Source organism: Anomalospiza imberbis, chromosome 7 (assembly GCF_031753505.1).
Source record: "Anomalospiza imberbis isolate Cuckoo-Finch-1a 21T00152 chromosome 7, ASM3175350v1, whole genome shotgun sequence".
NCBI classification, from domain to species: Eukaryota; Metazoa; Chordata; class Aves; order Passeriformes; family Viduidae; genus Anomalospiza; species Anomalospiza imberbis.
This window is the reverse complement of record NC_089687.1, coordinates 27,715,491-27,738,616: the sequence shown is the minus strand read 5'-3', so window position 1 is coordinate 27,738,616 and position 23,126 is coordinate 27,715,491. Positions and strand designations below refer to the sequence as shown.

The 23,126-nt window shown below is 40.9% G+C and overlaps 1 protein-coding gene across 7 annotated transcripts in view; it reads right to left on the bottom strand.

The window, feature by feature from the left end:
* The window catches only part of SATB2 (SATB homeobox 2), a 132,285-nt gene that overhangs the window by 44,326 nt on the left and 64,833 nt on the right, over window positions 1-23,126 (bottom strand). For 5 of the 7 annotated variants that reach the window (XM_068196245.1, XM_068196251.1, XM_068196247.1 and 2 more), the window contains 3 exons: window positions 21,408-21,510; window positions 18,056-18,124; window positions 8,573-9,045 (listed from right to left, as the gene is read on the bottom strand). In XM_068196245.1, coding sequence (XP_068052346.1) covers window positions 8,573-9,045; window positions 18,056-18,124; window positions 21,408-21,510 — 645 coding nt within the window. The remainder of the gene's footprint in view (window positions 1-8,572; window positions 9,046-18,055; window positions 18,125-21,407; window positions 21,511-23,126) is intronic. The other 2 variants (XM_068196246.1, XM_068196250.1) reach the window with 1 other exon arrangement.

The window sequence follows — 23,126 nt, the reverse complement described above, 5'->3', positions numbered from 1 at the left end:
CAACTTAAAAAATTAATGAGTTTAGAATTAAAGAAAGGGACCTGAAAGCTAGTGGAGCTGACTATAAGACAGTTTTTTTTCTCCCTCCCATTTTAGCCTCACTAAATTTATTGTCCAATTTCAAAAATGGAGAGCAGAAACATACGTGAAAGCATGCCAGCAATTACTTTTCCACGCAGTCATTGACTCTGTATGTAAATCAGAGGCTCACAGGTATGAGTGGCTTGCTCATAGCACGAAGATGTATCTCACTGCCTGAGATCCCAACCCTTGTGCTTGCAGGCTCTGATTTACCACCACAAACATCTTTTCATGCAGTAGATTTGGTGCCTGCGCTCCTGCTCCCATGAGGGTCTCAGCCTGCGCTGCTACAGGGACGCAGCGGTGTTTTGCAGCACCAGTGTTCCATCAGCAGGCTGGGAGCCTCTCCTCCTAAGGCAGGCACCTGCTCCAGGGGGGACTTGCTGCTTCCCCAGCGACACAGCAGCCACCGGCAGGGGCGAGCCCTGCTCCCCATGCCCTGCTCCAGGCCCTCAGGTAGGAAATCTGGCTGCCAAGAGGGTTTTTCTGCAACTCCTCTAAGTGTTTTGGCAGCTTAGGAACCATGTAAACAGCAGGAGAGCTAATAAGAAAACTGACTCATGAGGGACAAATCTCGTGTCCTCCTGCAACTGAAGATAAACAACAACAGCGGTAAACAGCAGCAGCAGATAGCTGAGTGATAGGGGAGGACAATAAAATAAAGTGCCTTGAGAGCAATAACGTCGACAATAATATAATTCTGAGCTACTGAAGTATACGCAAACTAACCAGTGAGCAACATTAAAAAAAATAAAGTGATATTAAATAATCTGTTCAGCCTTTTTGTCACCTGCAACAAATTAGGCTCTCAATATGCAAAACATCTTCCTTCCAGAAAAACAAATGATCATGATTTCATTTAATTGTAATTTAATGAGGCATAATGTATTTTTTAAAGTGATATACACCAGGTGTTTGGTGAGGAAACTGGCCCAGTCAGACAAACCCTACTGTTTCTATTTTTGAGAAAGCCCTAAAGCCAGCCAGAGACTGTTTTCATTTCTGCAAATTAGGTTTCTACTGGAGGGGGTGAGGGAGGGAAACCCACAGCATTCATAGATTTCTTATAAAATTCCATTGGCTAAATTAGCTCATTCTGACTTACTTACGTCTCACATATTAAAAAATTTAAAAAAAAATTGGCAGTTTGCAGAGCAACCAATTCTGCAAACCTAAAAAATCATCTTCAGAGACTAGAAAGTCTCAGTATGATTTTAAATAGCCAAACAGATCTTCTACATAGAACACAGCTCCTAGGATGCATTTTAGGACATGTAGCTCGATAATATCTTTGCTTTTCCACTCCTCTGCATCATTTTTAAACCGGCTGCTGAAGAGGCAACTGATGAAGTCTAATGTTCACACAGGCTGTGCTTGCAAACGAGGGGTGTGATCACCCTAAGACAAGGGCTCTGCAGAGCCTGGTTTACCCTTGGAACTTGCACTATTTTTAAAATTACACACTGGATCTGTAATTGACTTTAAGAAAATAATACCTGTGGTGGAGCAAAAAGCACATGTCCAATCAAAACAAAAAAGTCACTGAATCTATTTAAGGCAGGGGTAATTTTGACTGTGTTTCTTCAAACTAGCTGAAATGCAGTCCTTTCAGGCCAGCAAAGTCACTGTCACAGGAGTTTGCTTTGCATTTTTCTATGAAACCCCATTTGTGAACTTCTTTTATTAACTACAGGATTTCCAGGACAAACAACCCAAACCTCACAAGCACCTAATCTCTTTTTAAGCAGCTTCTGAGAGATGACACAGTACAATGTATAGCGAATGTTACTCCATATGACTCCAACATCCAGTGGACCAACTGACCAGCCTCTGAGGCAAACACAGGCTTGGCCAAAGCACACAGAAGCTGAGCAAAGCCTCTGTGCCCTCTTCCCAAAGGGCTGCTGCTCAGGCCTGGCAAGGGTGTCAGTGAGATCTCAGTGGGACAGCAGACTGCACTACCAGTGACCAAAGGCAGGACAGTTTTGCAACCGGAACTTTTGAAAAGCAATCTGGATGGGGGCGAGGCGGTGCTGCTGGAGTGCAGCCCAGGCACTCGTGTCCTCGATGCTGAGGGTCATGGGGCAGCAGGAGACTCCCAAGCACTGGACAGGGCCTCACACACATCACGCTCGATGACTCAGATGAAAGTCATGCTCTCCCCCTTACAGACCTAAACCATTTGACTACAAAACCAGGCACCAATGTTAAAGAGGTTCAGAATAGGCTTTGGACAATCAAAACACTGGCCAAGGCAAAAATTTAAATAAACCCAACTAATGTGCTAAACCTCAGTTTATATGTTCTGTATAAGGAAATTATATATATGGAGGACTGAAAAAGCATAAACACTTTTTCAGACTTTCAGTCTATTTGTGCCTCTCCATACTTCAGCTACGGCCAAGAGCAACAGAGAAAATGCTGAAATACCAGAAAAATATTGCTTCTGCAGTGCTTGAAGTTCCAAGTACTTTTAAGCCTTGCACTTGTACAGACAAGTCCCAATAGAGAAGTTATTCTGCTTTCCATCAGGGATAGATGTGACCCTGAGCAGGATGAGAAAATGTAGAGATTTATTCTATTTCAACATCTGGATCTTAAAGGTCAGTGATGTCAACCAACCCTCTCAGCACACAAGGCCTGTTTCCAGCACAGAAGGCAGCACCCAAGGAAGCCCTGGTTAGCTACACATTTCTACCAAACTACATCATAATTGTACCTTGAGCATACAACAACATACTTGATTTTTCCAGGCTAAAATGACCATTTATATTTACAGTTGTCTGCTGCTTGCAGTTGCAAGCTGGAGACAGCAGGTCAGTCCAGGAGCTCTGCAGCAGAAGCACTGATTTCTCACAACTCTTCAAGGAATAAAGCATTTCCACCCGCTGTGTTTTTCTCATGTCAAGGCAGGATTTTACCATAACATCTCTCTGCCTCTCTGTATTTACTCCAGGTCTTAACTTCAGTATTGTATTCTGGGCTAAACAAGATACATTCAACAGTTCTGAAATACTTCTCTTTGCCTCTAAGTATACAGCACTCGCCAAGAACCTCTATATGAAGCAGTTGTAGGCTTCTTGGGACTCAAGCTCATTTTCAAATGCTCACCACTTTGTTTCCATTCCCTTGCATCTCTTCCTAATTCCAGCTAGGATATGAAGCAGAAGAGTTGGAAGTCTATCACAAATGCTGATCCTGGCAATGTGTCCAGTCCAATTTTGCTGAACAAAATTGCTTTAGATAATCAGTGGAAAATTTTGAGTGGTTAGCCAAACCAAGCACCTTCATATCCATTCTGTCACCGTTTCCATCAGGCAAAAGTGTTTTTGTATCCTGTTCCCTGACCAGCTCTTCTTTTGCAATAGTCAAAATGCGTGGTGCAACATTTGTATTAGTTTTACAAACCTCAGAACTTGAAGGACTCTGACTGAGACTAACTCTCCATGAATGGTCACCCAGTACCCTTCAACACACACATCACATCAGTCCTTCATTTAGATCTCCAGATTCAGTGCCTACAGCCAGAGTATGAGCCTTGTTCTTAAATTCATTTAACTAATGCTAAAATACATACATCTCAGGAGAGACCTGCTTAGGCACAAAGCATTTAGAGGCTGATTTGAATAAAACTTATACAGGGTGCAACAATGACAATTTGATTTTTATTATTAAAAATGAAGTGTTTAAATCCTCAAAGAAAACGGCTTTATTGCATTAGTTTAATAAAGCCTCTTTTTTATTATGGTATCTGTTTTTATGAGGGAAGACAGGATGTGCATGTGGATCTAAATGTGGATGCACGCGGAAAAGGAGGCAGAGAAAGAAAGACCAACCACCTGCAGCCACAAAGTTCCACCATTTATATGAGATGCATGTCAGACCTTTGTCCTGAAACATGCTGGAAAATGAGCAAAGACATATAGCTTGTACACACTGTGGATCTGTGCCTTTGCTTCCAAGGCTCAGTACTCCTGTGCATCAGCTGAGCATGCAGCAGCCACCTCCTACAAGCACTCATTCTGAAAGCCTGACTCACATGCTACTTAAGATCTTTTCACTCAGCCTATTGAATACAATTAAGTTAATTGAAACTGAAATTTTGGGCAGTGCAAAACCCACTGTTGGAACAAATATCCCATGTACCAAAAATCTGCAATTTATTAAAGTAAGCACTTCCCTTACAGACTGCCTTCTTTCCTGTGAGTACAACAGAACACTGCTTGTGCCACATTACACCCAAGAATAAAACAAGCAGGCAGCATGAAAGGGTTTCATGCTTTAAGAGAGAGTTTTCTATGAGGGTAAAAACCAACAAAAACTCCCCCCAAAAAGCCAAACCAGAAGCCTGGCTAATTGAAAGTCTGTGCACAATGGGGCAGACACCATAGCAATGAATGCAGCATGACTGTCTCACTAGATACCAGGCAGAGAATTAAAGCTCCTTGTGTTCCTCTCATTTGAGTTAAAGGGAAAATTATTTGCAAAGGAATTCTGTCCAGGATTTGGCTCACAAGCAAATGGAGGTGGAAGAGTCAGTTATTTCAACAAACCATATTTCTGATCTTAATGCCTTGTAGAGGACTCTTTTCGGAACCCACTTCTGTTTGGGGGAATTTTGCCAAAGAAAGCAGAATTAAAACAAGGAGTCACAACCCAAAGCCTTACTTCCTTAGCAACCACACTCCTGCTGTCAGAACCCCTAAACCCTCTTATAGGTGACCAGTGACACCTTTATATGCCAACAAGTGTTATTTCCCTCTTCCTCATTGCAGAACCCTGGACTTGCCTGCAGTTGCACCAGAAGTTGGGACAACACCCAGCATCAATCCTGTGCTCCCCCACGCCTCAACCCACACCTGCAGCCAAGGTGTGACCAAATCCCTTGAGCAAGGATGATCAGTACAGCTTATTTCATCATAAACTTCATTGCATGTGAAGCTGGTGCAGTTTCCTCCTCCTCAGGCTGTTACTTCCTTTAATCCAAAGAGAAGTGGCTGGCACCAGCTACCCAGGCAGGAGCTGAGCTGGGTGTGTGCTGCTTTCCCATCTGCAGGCTGGGAAGCCAGCATTCCCATGTGGAGCTACACAGGGCAGGAAGGAGGGAGCAGTGCTCTTTGGGAAGAAAGTTACAAGCAGCCTGAATATGATGGTGTTTTTAGCCAAATCTCTTGGCATCTGGCCCCACAATGATTTGATTTAAAAAGCCTCAGATTCAAGGATATTTCCAGTTTCAGAGGCTGTTCAGTTCAACAAGCACTGGCCACTCGCCCAAACATTGTACTAGTTTTGGCTATTGTATCACAACATTGGCAAAAAAGAAGAAGCTTGGAAAAAGAGAAAGATACAAACTGAAACACTCCTTCAGTCCGTAGGCTTTGCAGTCCACTGGGCACTCCCAAGGAAGAGCAGCAGTTCACTGATCAAGGGATTTGAATTGTCTGGACTCATTACGAAGAGACCAATAAACTGTCCCGTCTACAGCTCCAAGAGCTTGCTGCAAAGAGGAATGCTGAGCAAATGAGGACAAGAATAATATGTTCATTTTCTTTATGCAGAACAGGATTCAAATTACCTATTTTCCAGTTTGCATTTTGAAGAGTGGGATCACTTCAGCCCCTCCAGATATGCCGAAAAGCTTTCCAGCAAAGCACAAGGGCGTGTTAATGCATTTCCTTTAAAACAGTCCTCTTAGTCCTACTTTTTCCTGTAACAAACATCACCTACCAATTTATCAAAACATTACAACCTGCAATAAGCACATTCTGGTCATTACAACCTTTTGGCTGCAATCTGAATGTTATATTAGGAGACAATAAACTGCAGGATGGTACAAGGACTCTGCCCCAAAGATGGGCCAAACTCTATGTGTGTACTCTCCTCCAGGAAGAAGTTCATAGCCTTGGCCATCAGGCCCTCTTGTCCTGCCTCCCATTTCAGAGCATCTCCACTGGCCAGCGTATGCTTTCAGGGGCCACCCATCACCTAGGAGTTATCCTGATGTAAAGACAATGCAGGCTTCAGCCAGATAGGCATTTTTTGAGAACTCCAGCCTGCACTGGACTTACTTTTGACTTCACTGCATTGTTTGAGACCAAGGAGAGACGTCAGCTCCCTCTGTGCAATAAAACCTCCTCACCCTCTACAGTCTGTGTATGTAGGAAGTGTACAGAACATGTCACACAGCTTGAAGTGCTTTGTTTTCATGTGTGCAGACAACATGGCCACAGGTATAAGCAAATATCGCTGTCATCAGTTACGTATTTCCAACTTCACGAGGAAGACTTGGATGTTTCACATACCATACAATTTCATCTCTCCATCCTCTGACCCTCCTCACGTTCTCCCTCCCACACAAACATGCACACATACAAGTGTCAGCCACTTGTTCCGATGGATTCAGCCTAGTTTGGATCAAAGCTTCCTCTACTTCATTTAACAGATTTGCTCAGATGGAAGGTCTCAGGGGAGAAATAATGTTAGTAAGAAGGGGCTCTTCAGCATTGAGTATGTAGGTCATTGGACTTTAAAATAAATTAGAGAATAGTTTATCTATTAAACAAGCCTCACAGTACATATTTCATGAAGCTATATTTAATTATAGGCTAATGTGCACCACAGAGCTACCATGAAGAAAGATTAAGCAGTGGCCCATAATGCAGTGATTAATGCCATTATTAGCTGGCTGGCACACAGCATCTATTATTTGGTACCATCAGGAGAAACAACAGACCTCCACTTTCCAATGCTGGCACTTCTGCAAAATGCAACAAATCCAAAGCCTTCCAGAGAGAAACACATGCCTCTCAGTACCTTGGAGGCAGCAGGGGAGATGCAAGGAGGTGAGAGTAAATGTGAATTTCCACTCCAAGTGCCTTTTACAGAGTTTGCTTCTCCACCACAGATGTGTGGGAATATCCCACACCTTCTATTGTGCAGTGCAATACTGACCAGCTGAGGACAAGGAAATATAAGTGTGTATCGACAGTCTTTTGCTTCAGTGACGGCTCCTGGGGACATGATGCACTGTATGTAAGACCACTGGTCTTCTGTATTAGGGCACTGTTGACTAACAAAACACTGTTGTGAGATGAGCAAATCTTCTATGGATGCTATAAGACTTGCCTGTTCTGGAATCAGTATGTACATCGTATTACTTATGATGGAGGGCTAAGGAGCAGGTAGTATCTTTCTTGTTGGGGAATGAGCCTTTGATTTAATAGCAGACTTGGGCATTACCAGCCCAGGTCTCCCAGTGTGGCTAAAGGAGAGCTTCATGTTTCTTGACAGTGACAAAACCCTCACTGGCAATGTTATTGCCGACCTCTCGCTCCAGTTCAGAATATGTCATTCTGTCAATACCATCCACCTTGATTATACCAGGCTTTATATACAACAGGTTATGATCCCAGAGGGATAAAAAGCTTTTCCAAATTAAAAGCAGCATTTTAAAGAGGAAATACTCATACATTCCTATGTAGTTTTCATTTGATATCCTCAAGGCTAATCCCAGAACTCAAGTGTTTTTTTCTGAGTGCAGCCATCTTATGAATTTAATGGAAGAAGGAAGTAATAAAATGTACTCCATACTTTAATTAGTTCCCTCGTAACATGGCATTTCCAAAATGGCAGTGCCAAAGAAAATCATTAATCTAGGAGAACAGATGAAGGCACGGTATGGGGCAAGAGACAGACCTCCTAGAGACTCCCCCTTTTCTTCTCTTACTGGTGAATCTTACCTCAAATAAAAACTCCAGCTACACAAAAAGAATTCATAACCAATACTGAATATTAAGCCAATTTCCATTTCCTAAGTCTTGCTATAGAGTATCACAATTGAGAGATCACATGTTGTATCCTGCAGGATAAATGTAAATGGCCTGTCTTTCCAAGCACACATTCACCCTGGGTACTCTAGGTGCCAGGCATAAGCTGATACTATCATGCAATCATTTCAGCATCTGCATTTCATTAGGTGAGTGAAAAAACCTGTGTCAGATGTATGAAAGCAAACACAATCTGCTACAGAAGGCAGACACTTTTCCAGAACACTTGCCTTACACATTTCTTGTGGAGCAGCCTCTGGCACTAGTTGTGGCATTAGTTATACCACAGGAAGGAATGAGGAAACATCAGAAGGAATCCCAAAAACACCTCTGACTCTCAGTCTCTTATTACCTCTTCTGGGCAATCAGGCAGGGGCAAATGTGGAAGTTTATAACCACAGAGAGGAGCTCAGGGAAGAACTCCCACGAGCAGAATGACTGCTAGAGAACAAAGCTCAGGTAATGGTGCAGGAGTGGCCAAATGCAAACAACCAGCTGTTCCAGGAAGAAACAGCCTTGTTCAAAACTGACAAAGAGACTGGAGAAAAGCCTGCGAGCGGTTTGACCTGTTTCTACGGCATGCCCCCTGCCCTGACCTGCAACAACCATACAGCCCCACGAGCCACAACTTTGCCCCTTCTTGCTCATAGAATAGAAATTGATACCTGTGTGCGGTTGAATGCTACTCTTGCAAAGACAGCTTGAGACACACTGGCTCTCTTCAGCTCATCTCTGACTTGCTGGTAAATATCTGGAGAGACTTCCACCGATGAATTTGATGGCTCTGGTTTGACAGCTCTAGGGATGGGTGGATGATTCAAGAACTGCTGGTTGATAGCCTGTGGGTGCTGGTGAGCCAACAGTCGGCTGACAGCAATCTGCTGGTTTATCAGATGGGCCATGGCTATCTGCTGCCTCACCAGTTGTGGACTGAGCTGAGGAGACAGGAGCCCAGGGTTTATCATGGTTTGCATCGTTGGCACTTGGTTTCGGATTGGAGTACTGTGGTGAATTTGGCCATGAGGAGATTGTTCATTAGATTTTCCCAAAGTTGCCAGCTGGTTGATATTTGGTAAGTGCATGGGACGTTGACCAAGAACACAATAGTCTGAAAGGTTTTCTCTTTCCACTCTTTCCACTGTTAAAAGAGAAAAATTAGCTTGCTGTCATTTCAGTTTGCACTTAGGGCAAGGATTATATTGCAGGTGACTGCACACAACAGCACCTGCTTTACTTTGTAAGTCTACATAGAAGTATCACAGAAACATAAGCAAGAAACACAAAGCAAAAGCAACAAGAATAATTAACATTCTTTTGGACTTCCCAGGCTTCATCCACAGCTCATGAAGACTCCTTATAAACTACCAGCAGGTATCCTCCCCAGCCTCCTTTCCTAAAGAAAAAAGCTTGGGCACTTCTACTTATACTGTTACTAACATTTGAATCTGTCACAGCAAATTGATTAACCTTTAAAAGTGGTCAGTGTTTCAGAATCACTGGCATCTAGGTAAAGGAAAGAAACTCAAATTGATATCCACTCACACAAACCGAATGGAAACAAGGCCATTCCCTGTGCAGCTCATGGCACTGCTTCTCATTACAAATTTGGCAAGTAGTATCTTTTCCACATGAACTCTACCTCGCTACCTTTCTGGTACCACCAGCTCACCCAGGTGCACCACAGCAGACTCATGTTGGTTGTGTGAAAGCATATTACAAAACAGCGAAATCCACACATGAGAAAAGTTTGAAGCTATGGTTCCTATAGCCAAAGCCTCATTGCCATGAGTTTGTCCAGACACTTTAAAGCACTTTGCACAAATGCCCACTTGAAAGAAAGTGCCTTCACTCTCTTCAAAAAAACTTTGTGCAGCACAACAGTGATCTCTAAGTGACATCGTGTTACAAAAAAATTAAACAGTACACACTAAATGCATATACTCTAGTTTTATACACTGATGTGCATTGTCCCTGTTAAATATCTTACGTCAGTAATATCACAATATTTTTTCAGGTAACTGCAAAACTAAATGCACACATTACAAAATTAAATTTTCTCTAAAAGTACCATTTGAAATAGGAAATTAAGTTTAGCAAGTGCATAAATATAACTCCTACCCAGGTAATTTTAAGCAATCAGAAGACATTTTACAGTAAGTTGCAGATTCCATAAGCCTCCCTACGTGTAATTAAATAGGTATTTTTATATTGATCTGATATATAAGTGTTTAGAAACATGTTATCATAGAAAACCACTACCTCATCCCTGTATTGGTCTCAGCAAATAACAAGATAGGATTTATTTCAGAAAGGTCAAAATACTGTTATAACTTGTGTAATGATTAACAACTGTATGAGGTTTTGAACTCTTTTTAAAAACCTAATCTATATAAAGCTTTGAAGCTTTATACTCAGAATGACAGCCTACTGATACTTGCTCTCTTTTCTTCTAAATAGAAAGACAGCTCTTTTCACTTTCTAGAGTTAATATAAGGCAGAGAGGGTTATGCCCTGAACACATACATACACATAGTTACTATTTTTTAGAACTGTCACTCTGGAACATCACAAGTACCGAATTTTACAACTAGGTGAAAACCCAGAATTTCCTTGTAAGAAATTTTAATTCTCTCTTCCCATTCTTTAAAAGGAAAATCCTGTATCATCTTTAGCCTTCTATTAAAGAATTGTTTTTTAAAAATCTAAATAAAACTTAATTTCTAAGAAAACTATGAATTCCACTTTTCCACAAAACCTAATGTTTCAACCCAATTTAATTTCTAAATAAGTGTATTTCAACTATGAAAGGCAATGCAAAATGTGTGATACACAAATATTATTGTCAGCAAATGACCATTTTGCTGTGTTACTCACAGGCTGTCAGATACATAATGCAGTATTTCATCTTGCTGAAAATACTAAAAATCCCTATTCAAAAGCTGTTCCTCATGATGTCAGTAGGCCTCCCTGAAATGAGGCACAGAAAGCTCTATACCACTTCAGGAACAGACACACAATCAATGTGAAATATGCAACAGGAGTCATGCTAACTCCAGGGATGGACCCATCACCAATACAGAGGTGTAGGCAGGGGAGTGAGGAGGGGCTGCTTTGTCACAGCCTCAGACCACATTCTGCAACACAGATGATTCAGAGACAACATGGCCATACCATCGCTTCCTCAGCCTCTCTGCACTAAGCCTGCACCTGAGTAATGCCATTAAATACACACTGTTGCTAGCCAAATGCAATTATTGCAAAAGTACCATAGCTACTTGGAAGGTGTAAGTAGAATAAAGCTGTTCCTCGGTGTAATGAAATACTTGGAGCATCCTGCTACATCACTGACAACCCTAAAGAGTCCTTCCGCTAGGAGTTTCAGAAGAGCTGAAAAAGTTCTGAACTATTTGTAGTTTGAGGAGCACACAGAGAATAAGTCACTGAAACCAACAAATTATTACTTGTTAGAACATAAAAACAGTAACCAAGTGTTTTTGAAAACTTGGTGAGAAATAAATATAAATAACATTCACTTTCTGGGCTGAACCACATTTGCCAAGTTTCCACCCACTCTTGACTTCAATGCCAAGTTATAAACCCCTATAAAAATAAAGTTTAAGATGAAAAGCCTGCCAGGTTGTTAATCGCTGCAGTGCTACTTGGAATTACACAGAAACATCACCTGACTTGCTTCCATAGGTATATTTTTCCCTTATTATCAGTTTCCTTTTTTGATCACATTAGACTACACAGCCATGCATGTACTCCCTATAAACAAACCAGATTCTAGTCACTTTGACCACTTTAGTAATAAAAGGTTACCATTAGCAGTTACGCTGGATGGAAAAAATGTGCATTACTCAACTCCTCAAGACTCTTTCCTTCTCTAACACTTTGCCCATATCTGATTCCCTGTTGTTCTTTGGTAACTATGGATTGGTTACCAAATCTGCAGGGCTGAACAGGAGCAAGACTGAGACAGCCTGGAGATGGAGACTGGCACTGTCCTGAGACACAGGCCAGCTTGCCAGCAATGCTCTAAGAAGAAATGGATACATACAGGAGCCACAAAGCTTCTTTGCCACCAGCATTCTGCCTTAGATCTTCCTGAGATAAGGCTTTTGCCTTTGTGTTCTCTGTTTTCCATGTTAATACCTGATTACAGTCTTTCCCTTTTTTGCTATTGTTCTACTCAAACTGGGGATACCTTCAGCGCTCTTATAGTCCTGTACTGATTGGAATATAAAGCTGTACTGATCAGAATATAAATATCTGAGGACAGAGCAGCAGGACCTTACACTGGGAAGGAAGGGGTTTCATGGATATGCGCTGTCTACATTCAAGTACTGCTGATAAACTACTTCTGCTAGCAATGCCTGTGGTAGTTAAATAAAAGCTGGTTCAGGAGGCTGTTACCTACCTCCATCTGTGGTGTGACCACAGCAAAAGACATTGCAGTGTTTTCATTTTCTCTCTGCATCACTTGGTATACAATTTTGCAGTTCTTTGCTTGAAGAGCTCATTTAAACCAAGTACAACAGCACTGTCATATTGCAGAGCCACCCACTCTTCTGAAGCCCATCACTAGGCAGGCAGAGACTTGTGTCTGGACAAGAGGTACTGTGCTAAGCTCAGCAATTAGCCCCAAGAGCACTCTAGAATAGCATCTGCCCTTCATTTTTCTATACCTCCCTACAATATGTCACTACCTCTGCAAGACTCAGAAACTAACATAATCCCCAGAATGGGAGCAGCAAATTAGTGTATTTGAATATTCCGTTCTCATCCTATAATGATTACCATGTGTGTCAATGTATTTCAACTTCATACTGAGTTAAAACTTCCTGGATTCAGCACAAAAGGAATTCAGTGCACCCTTCCCCTGTGTGATGCTCTTAACCTCTAGCTCAATCTTCCTTGCACAGTCAAGCAGCTGACGCAGACCACAGCACAATAGCTTGGGGTGGTCTGCATGCAACTTTCCATTTAAAATAAAACCAGCTCAAAAGATTTAAAATAAGATTTATTTCTCCACCTTCCCTTCCCCTCACACTTTATTTGCACTGGGTTGTTAATAGGAACATTCTGACAAACAGCCCGTGGGGCATTTAGGGCTTATGCGTGGCACTGAATTGACTGACAGCACTGGAAACCAAATTCCGATGCACAATAAGGGATGCAGCAGGGAGAGCAAGAGTGTAACACGTCTCCCAGCACTGCACCGCAAGCGGGGACGCAGAGGACCCGCCAGCGCCCATGACCCAGCGTGTCCGGAACTTTTCAGTCCCACAGGCACACAGGCACTTTGCCCCAGAGTAAGAAGAAGCTGGTAAAGAAACGTTTTGTAATAAGTTACCAGCCGGCAGAATTGCCATGCTTCAATTGTGACAGGATGTCACCACCCAGGGCTGTTCTCCAGTGCTTCAGTTTGCTTCTTTGTTTTATTTATTATTTAAAACCTGGTGATCATAAAAGCCACTTCTAACAGTGGTCATGGCCAAGCCGGGAGAGCTCTCTGAACTCTGGTATACCCTGCACTAAGCTTGAGACAGAAAGGTTCCCACAATTTCTCCTGGCTTAGCACCATCCTGCTCACTGGAGCAAGACTTGAACTTTGGAGCCATGCTTGGGGGACAAAGCACAGCACCAGCTCCACCGTGGAGAGACAGGGCTGCTGCACTACACCCAGAAGGTGCCCTCTTCCTTCTGCTACACAATTATGAGCTACCACTTTGTAGACAACAGAACCACTCCAGAGCACAGGAGGTGCTTTTAAAGTGGTAATTCCATATCTTTTATCTGTAATTGGGATAATTACTTATTTCTTTTAATCACAGCCCACTTAACCACTTCAGTGCAAAGGGCTGATCTGAGGAGTCTCATTTTCAGTCAGCATCTAATCTTTGTATTTACCCACAGTCATTCACTGGCTCCAGTGCCTGATATCTGCCTCGGCCACTTGCTCCTGCACTTAGGACTGGAGGAAAAGCAGGTTGACCAGGGAGGCAGATGTGACAAGAAGCTGCAACTTTTAGAACCTTTCTCCCTACTCCTGAAGGACAGCACAGAACCTCAAAATAGCTATAGAGCACATACAGAAATTGTTTGGCCGCTGGCTGTGGGTAGCAAAGGCCTTTATCCAAGCCTAATGGAAAACAGACAGGAAAGGCCATTGTCTGTTCTTTGTTGAGTTGCAAACCATTCAGTTCCCACCAAAGCACAAATCACTTTTTTTTTTTTTTTTTACTTAGAATCATCATTAAAAGTGGGCCTTTAACCACCAATCACCAATCTGAGGTAAACTGAGCAGAGTGTACTAACATTGCTGAGTCTCTTTGTGCAGTTGACCTCCTCACCCCTTATCCCCTTATCCTCAAGACTAGCTCTAAGTCATCCCTTGGGACACAGGGATGCTAAAATGTCTTCTGCCAGTGCTTAAGGATAGGAAGTCATATTCTTTACATGGGCTGCAGCTGGACTGCACTGCTTCCAAAGATGCCTGTCAGAAGACAAACATCATCATCTTATTTTTAGATTTATTTTATTTTTGGGTTTGTGTATAGGTTCAAGAGGCACACAGAAGTATGAACTCAGTTCTTCATAATCATGTTAACATTGTTCGTCAAAAGGACATGCCAGATCCATCTGGCAGAGAAAACCATTATACTGAAGGTATTCTAGTGACCACCTGCTCTAACCCATGAATACTGGTCAGGTGAAATGGAAAAGGAGAAGCAGTGGAGTCATTAGTTAGAACTGTCTGACAGAAACATAGGCAGTACTGATTTAGATGGGCTGATGTTACCATCAGATATAAAAGTATCTCCCCTCCTGTCAAACTACTGTAACAGTAGACCCAATCTTTTGTGAGATGTACAAACCCCCTAGATGAGCCAGGCCATTGTGCAGTCCCTCTGGGAAATACATAGGTATGTATTCCTGATTCACAGCATCAGAGATGGTGGAGGGAGTGAGACAGAACACAAACGTCATTTAAGTCAGAGTTACAAACTCTTCATATATTTCAAGTGAACAGAATGCCATGCTGCTCTTGCAGTTACATATTCTATGAAATCCATAGGATCGGAGAGACACTTTGCAGCTTTTCACATAGGAAAGCTTATGCCTGTACCTAAGCTTCAAGTTATTCTCCTGTTTCAAACTAATCTCCACTAATGCTTACTTTGTAAGAATAACTTTTCTTCTGAGCTAACGTCGCTGTTTGGCAGCACACCATTTTTTAAAATATGAAACAAAATTAATTTTGAGATTCCAAAGGTTAAAACAAACACATGTTTTCTTTGTAGAAAACGGAGATGATCATTCTTTACTAAGAATTCAAAAGGGCAGAAGTCCCAGCTACAGCACACAACTGGTCCTCACTGAGAAAAGCACAGTATTGGAACAGGAGACATTTTTAAAAAGAAGTTCAGTGACATCATTTGAGCAAGACACGGGACAAATGGCTGGACAGCCTCTCACAGAAGGGTTTCCAATCTTTACTGTGTGGCCTATGTTGCCTAAAGCCGCACTGGCTGCAGCTCCAGCCACACACAGGCACAGGAGATGCCACTCAGCAAATCTCACGTATCCTCTGCCACAGCACAGGCCCTGTGAGCAGTGAGAGCCACTGCTCCAAAACAGCCACAAAGAAGGGAAGACATGCTGAAAAGCTGAGATTCATATATGTATTTACCTTAGATAAAAAATTACTCTTAATTAAAAAAAAAAAAATCCAAACGTTGTGCTTTAATTCTCTTTACAGAGAGGAATAGCCAAGAGGGCCACAACTCATGCACCCCTGAACACACGGCAGCAGCTAAATTAGTTTTTAACAATACACATGCACAAATGCCCCAAACTGGCACTTAACATCACGGACAATGCTGAAATGTAAAATGCCAATGTGGGTGGGGAAAACAGCAGTCAAAGGTCTATATAATTCTTGCTGAACCTTGACACTTTTAACTTGTATTTAAAGACAAAGGCCACTTTTTCTTCATCATTAGTGACAGTTGATGAGCTACTCTCCTCATAAAATAGCACAGCAGGCCGCTGACTAAGAGGATGCCCTCGAGTCAAGAGATGATCTTCAGGTCATGTATGTTACCTAGATGCTGACAAGTTTGCTGTGAGTGATGTTATTTTCCTTCCGTTTTATTTAAGAAAGTGAGGAAAGTCCTGTTTTTAGTGAAATAAATACACAGTAAGGAGTGCAAAAGTAAGCAAAGGAGAAGTTACAGTAATGTCAAGAGCCCCACAGCCTACCCTAAATGCTTTAGTGCCAGAGTCACCACTAATATTCAAACAAGATATGAAATGTACTTCCTTAAAAAACTTTAACATTTCTGCAAAAGGTCAAGATACATGCATATAAATACATAATATATATATAAACCCCTCTACTTACATAGAGAGAGGTAAATACACATGAATGTATCAGTAAAGAGGGTATTTCAAAGTCAGAAATACTGTTTGGGAAAGATCTGGTGTGCCTTTTCATGAGGCTTCCACAACATCTGCTTCAGAGGAACAATTAAAAACTCCTCCTCAAAGCACATAGCAACAGTTTTCCCTGGGCTTGCACTGGCATTATCACTGTGCTGCAATCCTCAGTTCCTTCAGCCTGGAAATAAGAAAGCTGGGAGCCCACCTGAGTCATGCTTCTAACCTCTCTGAACCTACACTGGCCTCTAGGAACACATTAAAAGAGAAACAGATTGCTCAGTCTATCCATTATTGGAAGTAAGCAAACAAACTTTCAAGAATAAAAGAGCACATAAACAGCAAATCAGTAATATTGGAAAAATCAGAGGAGCCAAAGCAGATTCTCAATTTAAGGAAGCTATGAAAGCTTTTTCTTACATTCTTGATCTGTTGAAACAGAAATAATTGAGGCCTCCTCCTTTAAACTGAAAAGCCTCATCATTCCACAAAAACTTTGAGACAGCCACAGTCTCAAAACTCACATCCACAGAAAGCTATATTTTGACAGACACCGATGGCAGGAGCAAAGATGACGTGTTCTTCATACGCAGACAAAAAAAGTATGTCTTTATTTTTAAGTCCACAATGTATTTATTTCTTCCCCCTGCCTTCCTAACTTCCTCCCACTGAGCTAAGTTGTGTCATCAGGCAAAAAGAAAATATTCACACCAGTTAAGATTTTCAGTTGTGGAAGAACTGTGATACAGCGATAGTCCTTCTGATAAAAATAGAAAGCATGACACTTTGAAGTGAAATATCTATTGAGAAAGAGAGCTAAAAAATATTCTAAATGCTATGAACCCAAAACACTGGGACACAAGTAGGTAACTGGTACGAGTCTGATCCCTTGACAATTTCCTGAATTGAATGGTTAAATTCTGAAATACCTCTCTCCATACATACCTATATATATACATGTATATAGTTAGTTACAAAGTGTTGTTTTTATTCCTGTATCTATTTGTTAATCAAATTTCAAATCAATGCAAATTTTTCAAGCAATTATTAAAATACTGCATTTCAACAATGTTAAATGCTTTCTCCCAGCTTCAGCAATTTCAGCTTCTAGAGAAATCAGACGTGCATTTCTCGGACTGAAAAGCATCCCTGTGGGACCAGCCAGGAGAAAGGCAGCTTGAGAACCACTGGAATAAGCCATTGGTGTATAGTTGTCATTTATTAGTATGTATTCTTTAGTAAAAAAGGGGAATCTCTGATTCTTCACTGAGGCAGGATTAAACATAATTAAGCCTTGTCATGTATGCACAACTTTGTACTAAAAGGCCTTGCATTCCTCAAAGAAAAAAAGAAAAAAATAAATTAAAAAGGGAAAAAGAGGCTTCACACAGTAATCTTAGATTAATTGATGGTGCATATTTTGAACAAAATTACAAAACATACTAAATAGCCTAATTACCACCTCAAGTGATTACAGACACCCATGAGGCCAAAAAGTCCACAGCAGAACTGTTAAGCCTTTTGTCTCCTGACCACTGTACACATTCAATTACAACTGTTTTAATATAAGCTCTCCTTCAAATACATACGTGTATCCCAGAGAGACTGGAAAGAGTGGACATCCCATTATAATCCCAGCTTCACACACATCCCAAGTGGCAGACCCAGGGCCAGAAGGAGACAAAAAGCCTCCATCCTCATACCTGCCAATTCCCAGATCTGGCTGTACACTAACTCTCGTGCTGCTGTGTAAACTGTGAATGTCTCAAAACCTTAAGGGGATGGGGCAGGGTGGGAGAAAAAAAATTAAAGCATCATCTGACACAAGGCAAAATTGTCATGCTGAGCTGAACTAACTGAAAACTTTTTTAGAATTACGAACATAAGTAGTTTAGCTGTCTTTTCGGTGAGTTCAACAGAATGCAGACTGAGAATGTTTACTTGAGATTTGATACAATTCCATTTGTGTACAGCTTTTACATCTGTTGCTAATGATATCAATTTATTGATTGTTCACTTTCTTATATTATTTAAACATTAACTATGCACTCAGCAACCTGATATTTTTCTTTTTTTTCTTTTTTTCCAGAGAATTTTTTATTTCTGTCTGTCTTTGGTTGTAATTACTTTGATCTTCCAGAAAGTATAATTAATTTACTGTTTATTTATTTCTATGAGAAAGGAAAAAAGTTTGACCTAGTAGATCTATATGTAGCAATTTGTAACAGAATCACATAGCTTATGTTTAGGAAATCATGGTTTTGATTAAGAAGCAACCATTTAGTTCCCACTGTTTTATTAAAACAGACATTAGCAGATAATAGGAAACACATTTAACACTGTAGGCTGCATTTAGTTTGCAACATCAATAAAGTTATTTTGAAGCCCCTTCCTATTTTGTATTTACCACAGCTCATGTGAATTGTTTTTTGCTTTTACTTTCTAGTAACCAGCTCTAGAGTTACACAGGGATACGGGTGCTGGTTCCAAGAACTCTAAATCATCGTTTTACCTAATCTATCCAGCTACAGCCCAAAAAACAAACCACTGCATCATCCATTCACCTTCATGGAAGTCATTTTTTAAAATACTATTAAAGGAGTACATGATGACTGATGCATGTAACTTGAGTTACTGATTTTGCACACTAACTGGGCTGTCCTGCAGGATGATCTGGCTATAGAAAGAAACAAAACAACATTAAATGAGAGATGATGAGAAATTTAAACTACCTAAAGTGCGGAAGTCTTTCTGTTTGCAGGCAGTTAAGATTACTGCTCTAAGTTGCTGTTTATTCTCCATGCACCACCGTACCTGCCACAGACTCTTTGTTTTCTCTCCCACTCATATGGTTGATGAATCAACACTACTTGAACTGCTTTATAGCAGCTTGTGTTTACTTCACACATACCTTAACCTTCCTTTTTCTCCTCCTACTAACACACACATAAACTTCCAAGCAGCAACGACTGGTTGTGTCTCTGAATAGCACAGATACAGAGTTATCTGGCAAACTCTTTGGGTTTGGATCCTTGACCTTTTGACTGAAGTTTCATTCTGCTTTTACTGCACTTAAAAATTTAACTGTGCACTTACTAAGTAAAGAAAAATTAAGAGCATAAGCTCTGAGAGTGGAAAAAAGTAGAAGCCAACAGTGTACTAGAAATACTCAGAAGCTGTAGTAGCGTCTCTACAGTTAAGAACACTACAGTTAAGGGCCTCCAGTGCCTCTGCAACTGGCACCCTTGCCCAGTTTTGAAAAAAAAGAAAGAAAAAAAAAGCCTATTTCTCTTCTCCCAGAACAGCAAGTGAAAGCAAATGGTGATGACCTCGAAGCTGTTTGATTCTTTTGATTGCTTTTTAACCAAGAGGATATGTTAAAGTACATTGAATAAAATTCTGTTATTAAGAGACACCATTTAGAGAAAAGAAACACTTCTGACTCACACAATGGCAATTTACAGAGAAAAGAAAATACCCAGTTTATGTGGCATGAGGGTAGCCACATACTGAAATGTCCAATCAACATTTTTACTTCTAGCCTAAACCATTTTAGTAGGTGAAAAGCAACATCTCCATTTCCTTGCCTGCATTGTTACTCCAATCCTGCCTGGACAATTTTCCTTCTAGACACAAAAATTTCATCACAGAACATTCTTTCTTTTTTCCCCTACTGAAAATCTAATCGTTGCAGAGCCCAGGCATGAGTGTCTTACAGGTATGCTCTACACAAGCCAGATGTGCAGAGAAAAAACAGATGCCTCAGAACTTGTTCTGACGTTTCACGCAATTTTGTTTCATGTGTTTCTAACTCAAGCAGCAGACTTTTTATGGTATTATTATGCAGATTTCTAGTCTGTCCTAAGGAAACAAAACAAGTAACCTTTCATAGCTTATGGTTCCCAGCCTTTTATGAGGAAAAGACAGCACACTCTTTTTGAAAGGCACTAATCTTCACACAACTGAAAATACAATGGTTTCTCAGGAAGGACATGACATTACCCTATTTCTTCATAATGTTTGTGAATTCTGCTATGATTTTCCTGGCTACTGAAAGGATCACAGACAGAAACAACAATAACAGCCTATGCCTCCTTTCAGACAATGAATCTTCCGTTCAGTGGTGTAAGAGAGAAGAAAACTATGGAAAAACCCTACCCCAGCATACAGCTAATCTCCAAGGGTGATGGAGATTTGGGGAGAGAGGTCCTAGGTGGAATTTTGAAAAAGCTTTTGACTATCCTCCAAGTCCTGAGCATTTAAAGCACGAGTGTTAAAAAAACCCCAAAAAACAAAAACCTACTAAAACAGTCTGGTGCACACCTAAGTCCCTTGTCAAAGGAAAGGAACAATAAAAGAACAAACCACACATGATGGATGCTTGTCACATCATTTTGTGCACCACTGACAGGTGATCAGACAGTTCAGTGGTGAGAATGGGAGGAACTTTGAATAATTTTACTGCCTCAGGCACTATGGACCTACCAATACAATTTCACTATAGATAAAATACATACAATGGGCTGTTTTTCTCTTAAACTTCAGTGGGTGCAGCGCCTTGTTATTTATAAGTGTCTCCCAACAATCAGTATTAAATTCTCTGCATCCAGATTCCACAGAATAATACACAGCAGGAATGCCAGTACACTTTTCAGTACTGGAAACAGAGAACAAGGGCACATGTAACTTAAAAAGTCAGGATTTTAGCTTTCAGGAACAAAACTAAATGAGGGCAACTTACATAGCAATTTAACTTTTAAATCCTGAGATACTACAACGTTTTCTTTCCAAAATGTTTTTGCTTAATTCAAAACACAGCTGATCTTTCAGCACAGCTAAATAGAATATTTTAGGCATGTTTTGTGTCCTGTGTTTTCATGCCAGCCTTGTTTGTAAAGTATCAGATTTAATTTCAAATGTGCTGTGACTGTGTCCTCTTTGTAGACAAATTCACAAATATTATTATTGCTTATTATTACTTAATTTAAAGCAAATAATCTCAAACTGTCAGCAGAATTTCAAGAACTTGGAAAGCAACAAAAAAAATCAATTTACCTTTAATCTTCTTGTACTTTTTGTACCATCTCCCAAACTCCTGGCACTTGGTTGCTGACACATTGGCATAGTATGTACTATTTACAATGGATGAAATCATACTCTGGAAGTATAAAAAGAAAAACAAAAAGTGATTTAAAATATCTTCCACAAATAGAAATCTTTTCTGAGCAAAGCAAAAGACATGCAAGTGTATTATGATCATCCATGTGTGACTTTAAACCCAAAAGAACCATCTGATGAGTACAAAAAATTGGTTTTACTCTCCAGTCTATATGCCCAACCATTAATAAAATCATAAAATAATAAGAATTATTTTGCAAAATTCCGTAAAAAAAAAGTAGTACAAACCTACACTGAGACCTGCAGCTCAGGCTGGGGGGGAAGTTCTACTTTGCTTTGTACTTGTGATACTGCAATAGCCAAACTTTAGTTGCATACCAGGCAGTGCTGTGCTGAGGAACACATGCTCACTGCACCAAGCACAATTTAGGAACCAGATCCTAAAGGTAAGATTAGATGCTCCAGCATGCATAATCCAAATGATGCTTTTCAGATGTTTCTGTTCTGCTTCCAAATGCAGCAAGACTGCACAGCCAAGAACTGGAGAACATCCGTGCTACTCGGTGCAGAACAGCAGTTAGGCAAATAAGTTAAATTAATGTAATTTATAGAAACGTGTGATTAGTCCTCGTGTGAAGAATCACCCAGAAGAGAAATTAGCAGTGCCATTCTGAGTACAGGGAACTACACCTACTACAACACAGAGCAGGCAAAACCCGCAAGAAAGCTCAACAAAACTGAAATACCACTTGCTTAACCAGCACCCCTCCCTACTCTACAAATTCCCCCTCAGCAACTCCTTACAAGGTGACTGAAGAGATGACTGCAGACTGGTTTTCCAGCACCTGATACCAATAAAAAGGATATTTTATATTTGGGCTGCTTCTGACCATAGGGTGGCAAACAGCCTCATTACTGGTAGTTCTTCCATTCTATTATTTTTCCCTTTCTCCATCCTATAGAGAAGGCATCATTTTAACAGCATTTTGCTCTCCTTTTCCCCTTTCTGAACCCTTCCAGGGTCAAACTGTTCCCAGGACGTGTACACTGTCAGCAAGGAAAGGCAATCTAACAGCACCAACACATGGGAGTCAATGCACCTTCTCCTCCAAGTGTATTTTATTTTCCTCATGCCCTCCTTCTGCACTTACATCAAAGCTCAGAGAAAGCGGTGGCACCTTGTACAACCTTTCTGCACTGCGAGGAGAGAGCAAGGATGATCTCACAGCTCAAACCATGGCTTCAAGCTCTGGCCTACAAGCTGCTGCAGGCTCTTGGCCATCTCTGGAAAGCTACAAGGCTTATGCACTGGCTCACTGAATTTAACAATGCTTTAAAAACAAAATCATCCCTGCCCTCTGCCAGATTCACCCAGCCTCCTGTCCTGTTCACTGCAGTATCACTGGACTCTGTCCCTAACTCTTGAGTTTTAGGAACTTAAAAAATGTTACCAAAACTGAGAAATTCAAGATAACTGGGTGATATAAATTACTTTCAGTCTTCAACAGGTAATTTCACTTTCACTGAAGAGGCCTTTCTGCCTTTTCACTCTGCCTTTTCCACTCAAGAGTGTTATGGTGCACTGCAGTAGAGTTTGCAGGCTATGAAGTAAGAGCCTTAAGTAGCAGCTCCAATTTCTAAAACTGAGATTCAATT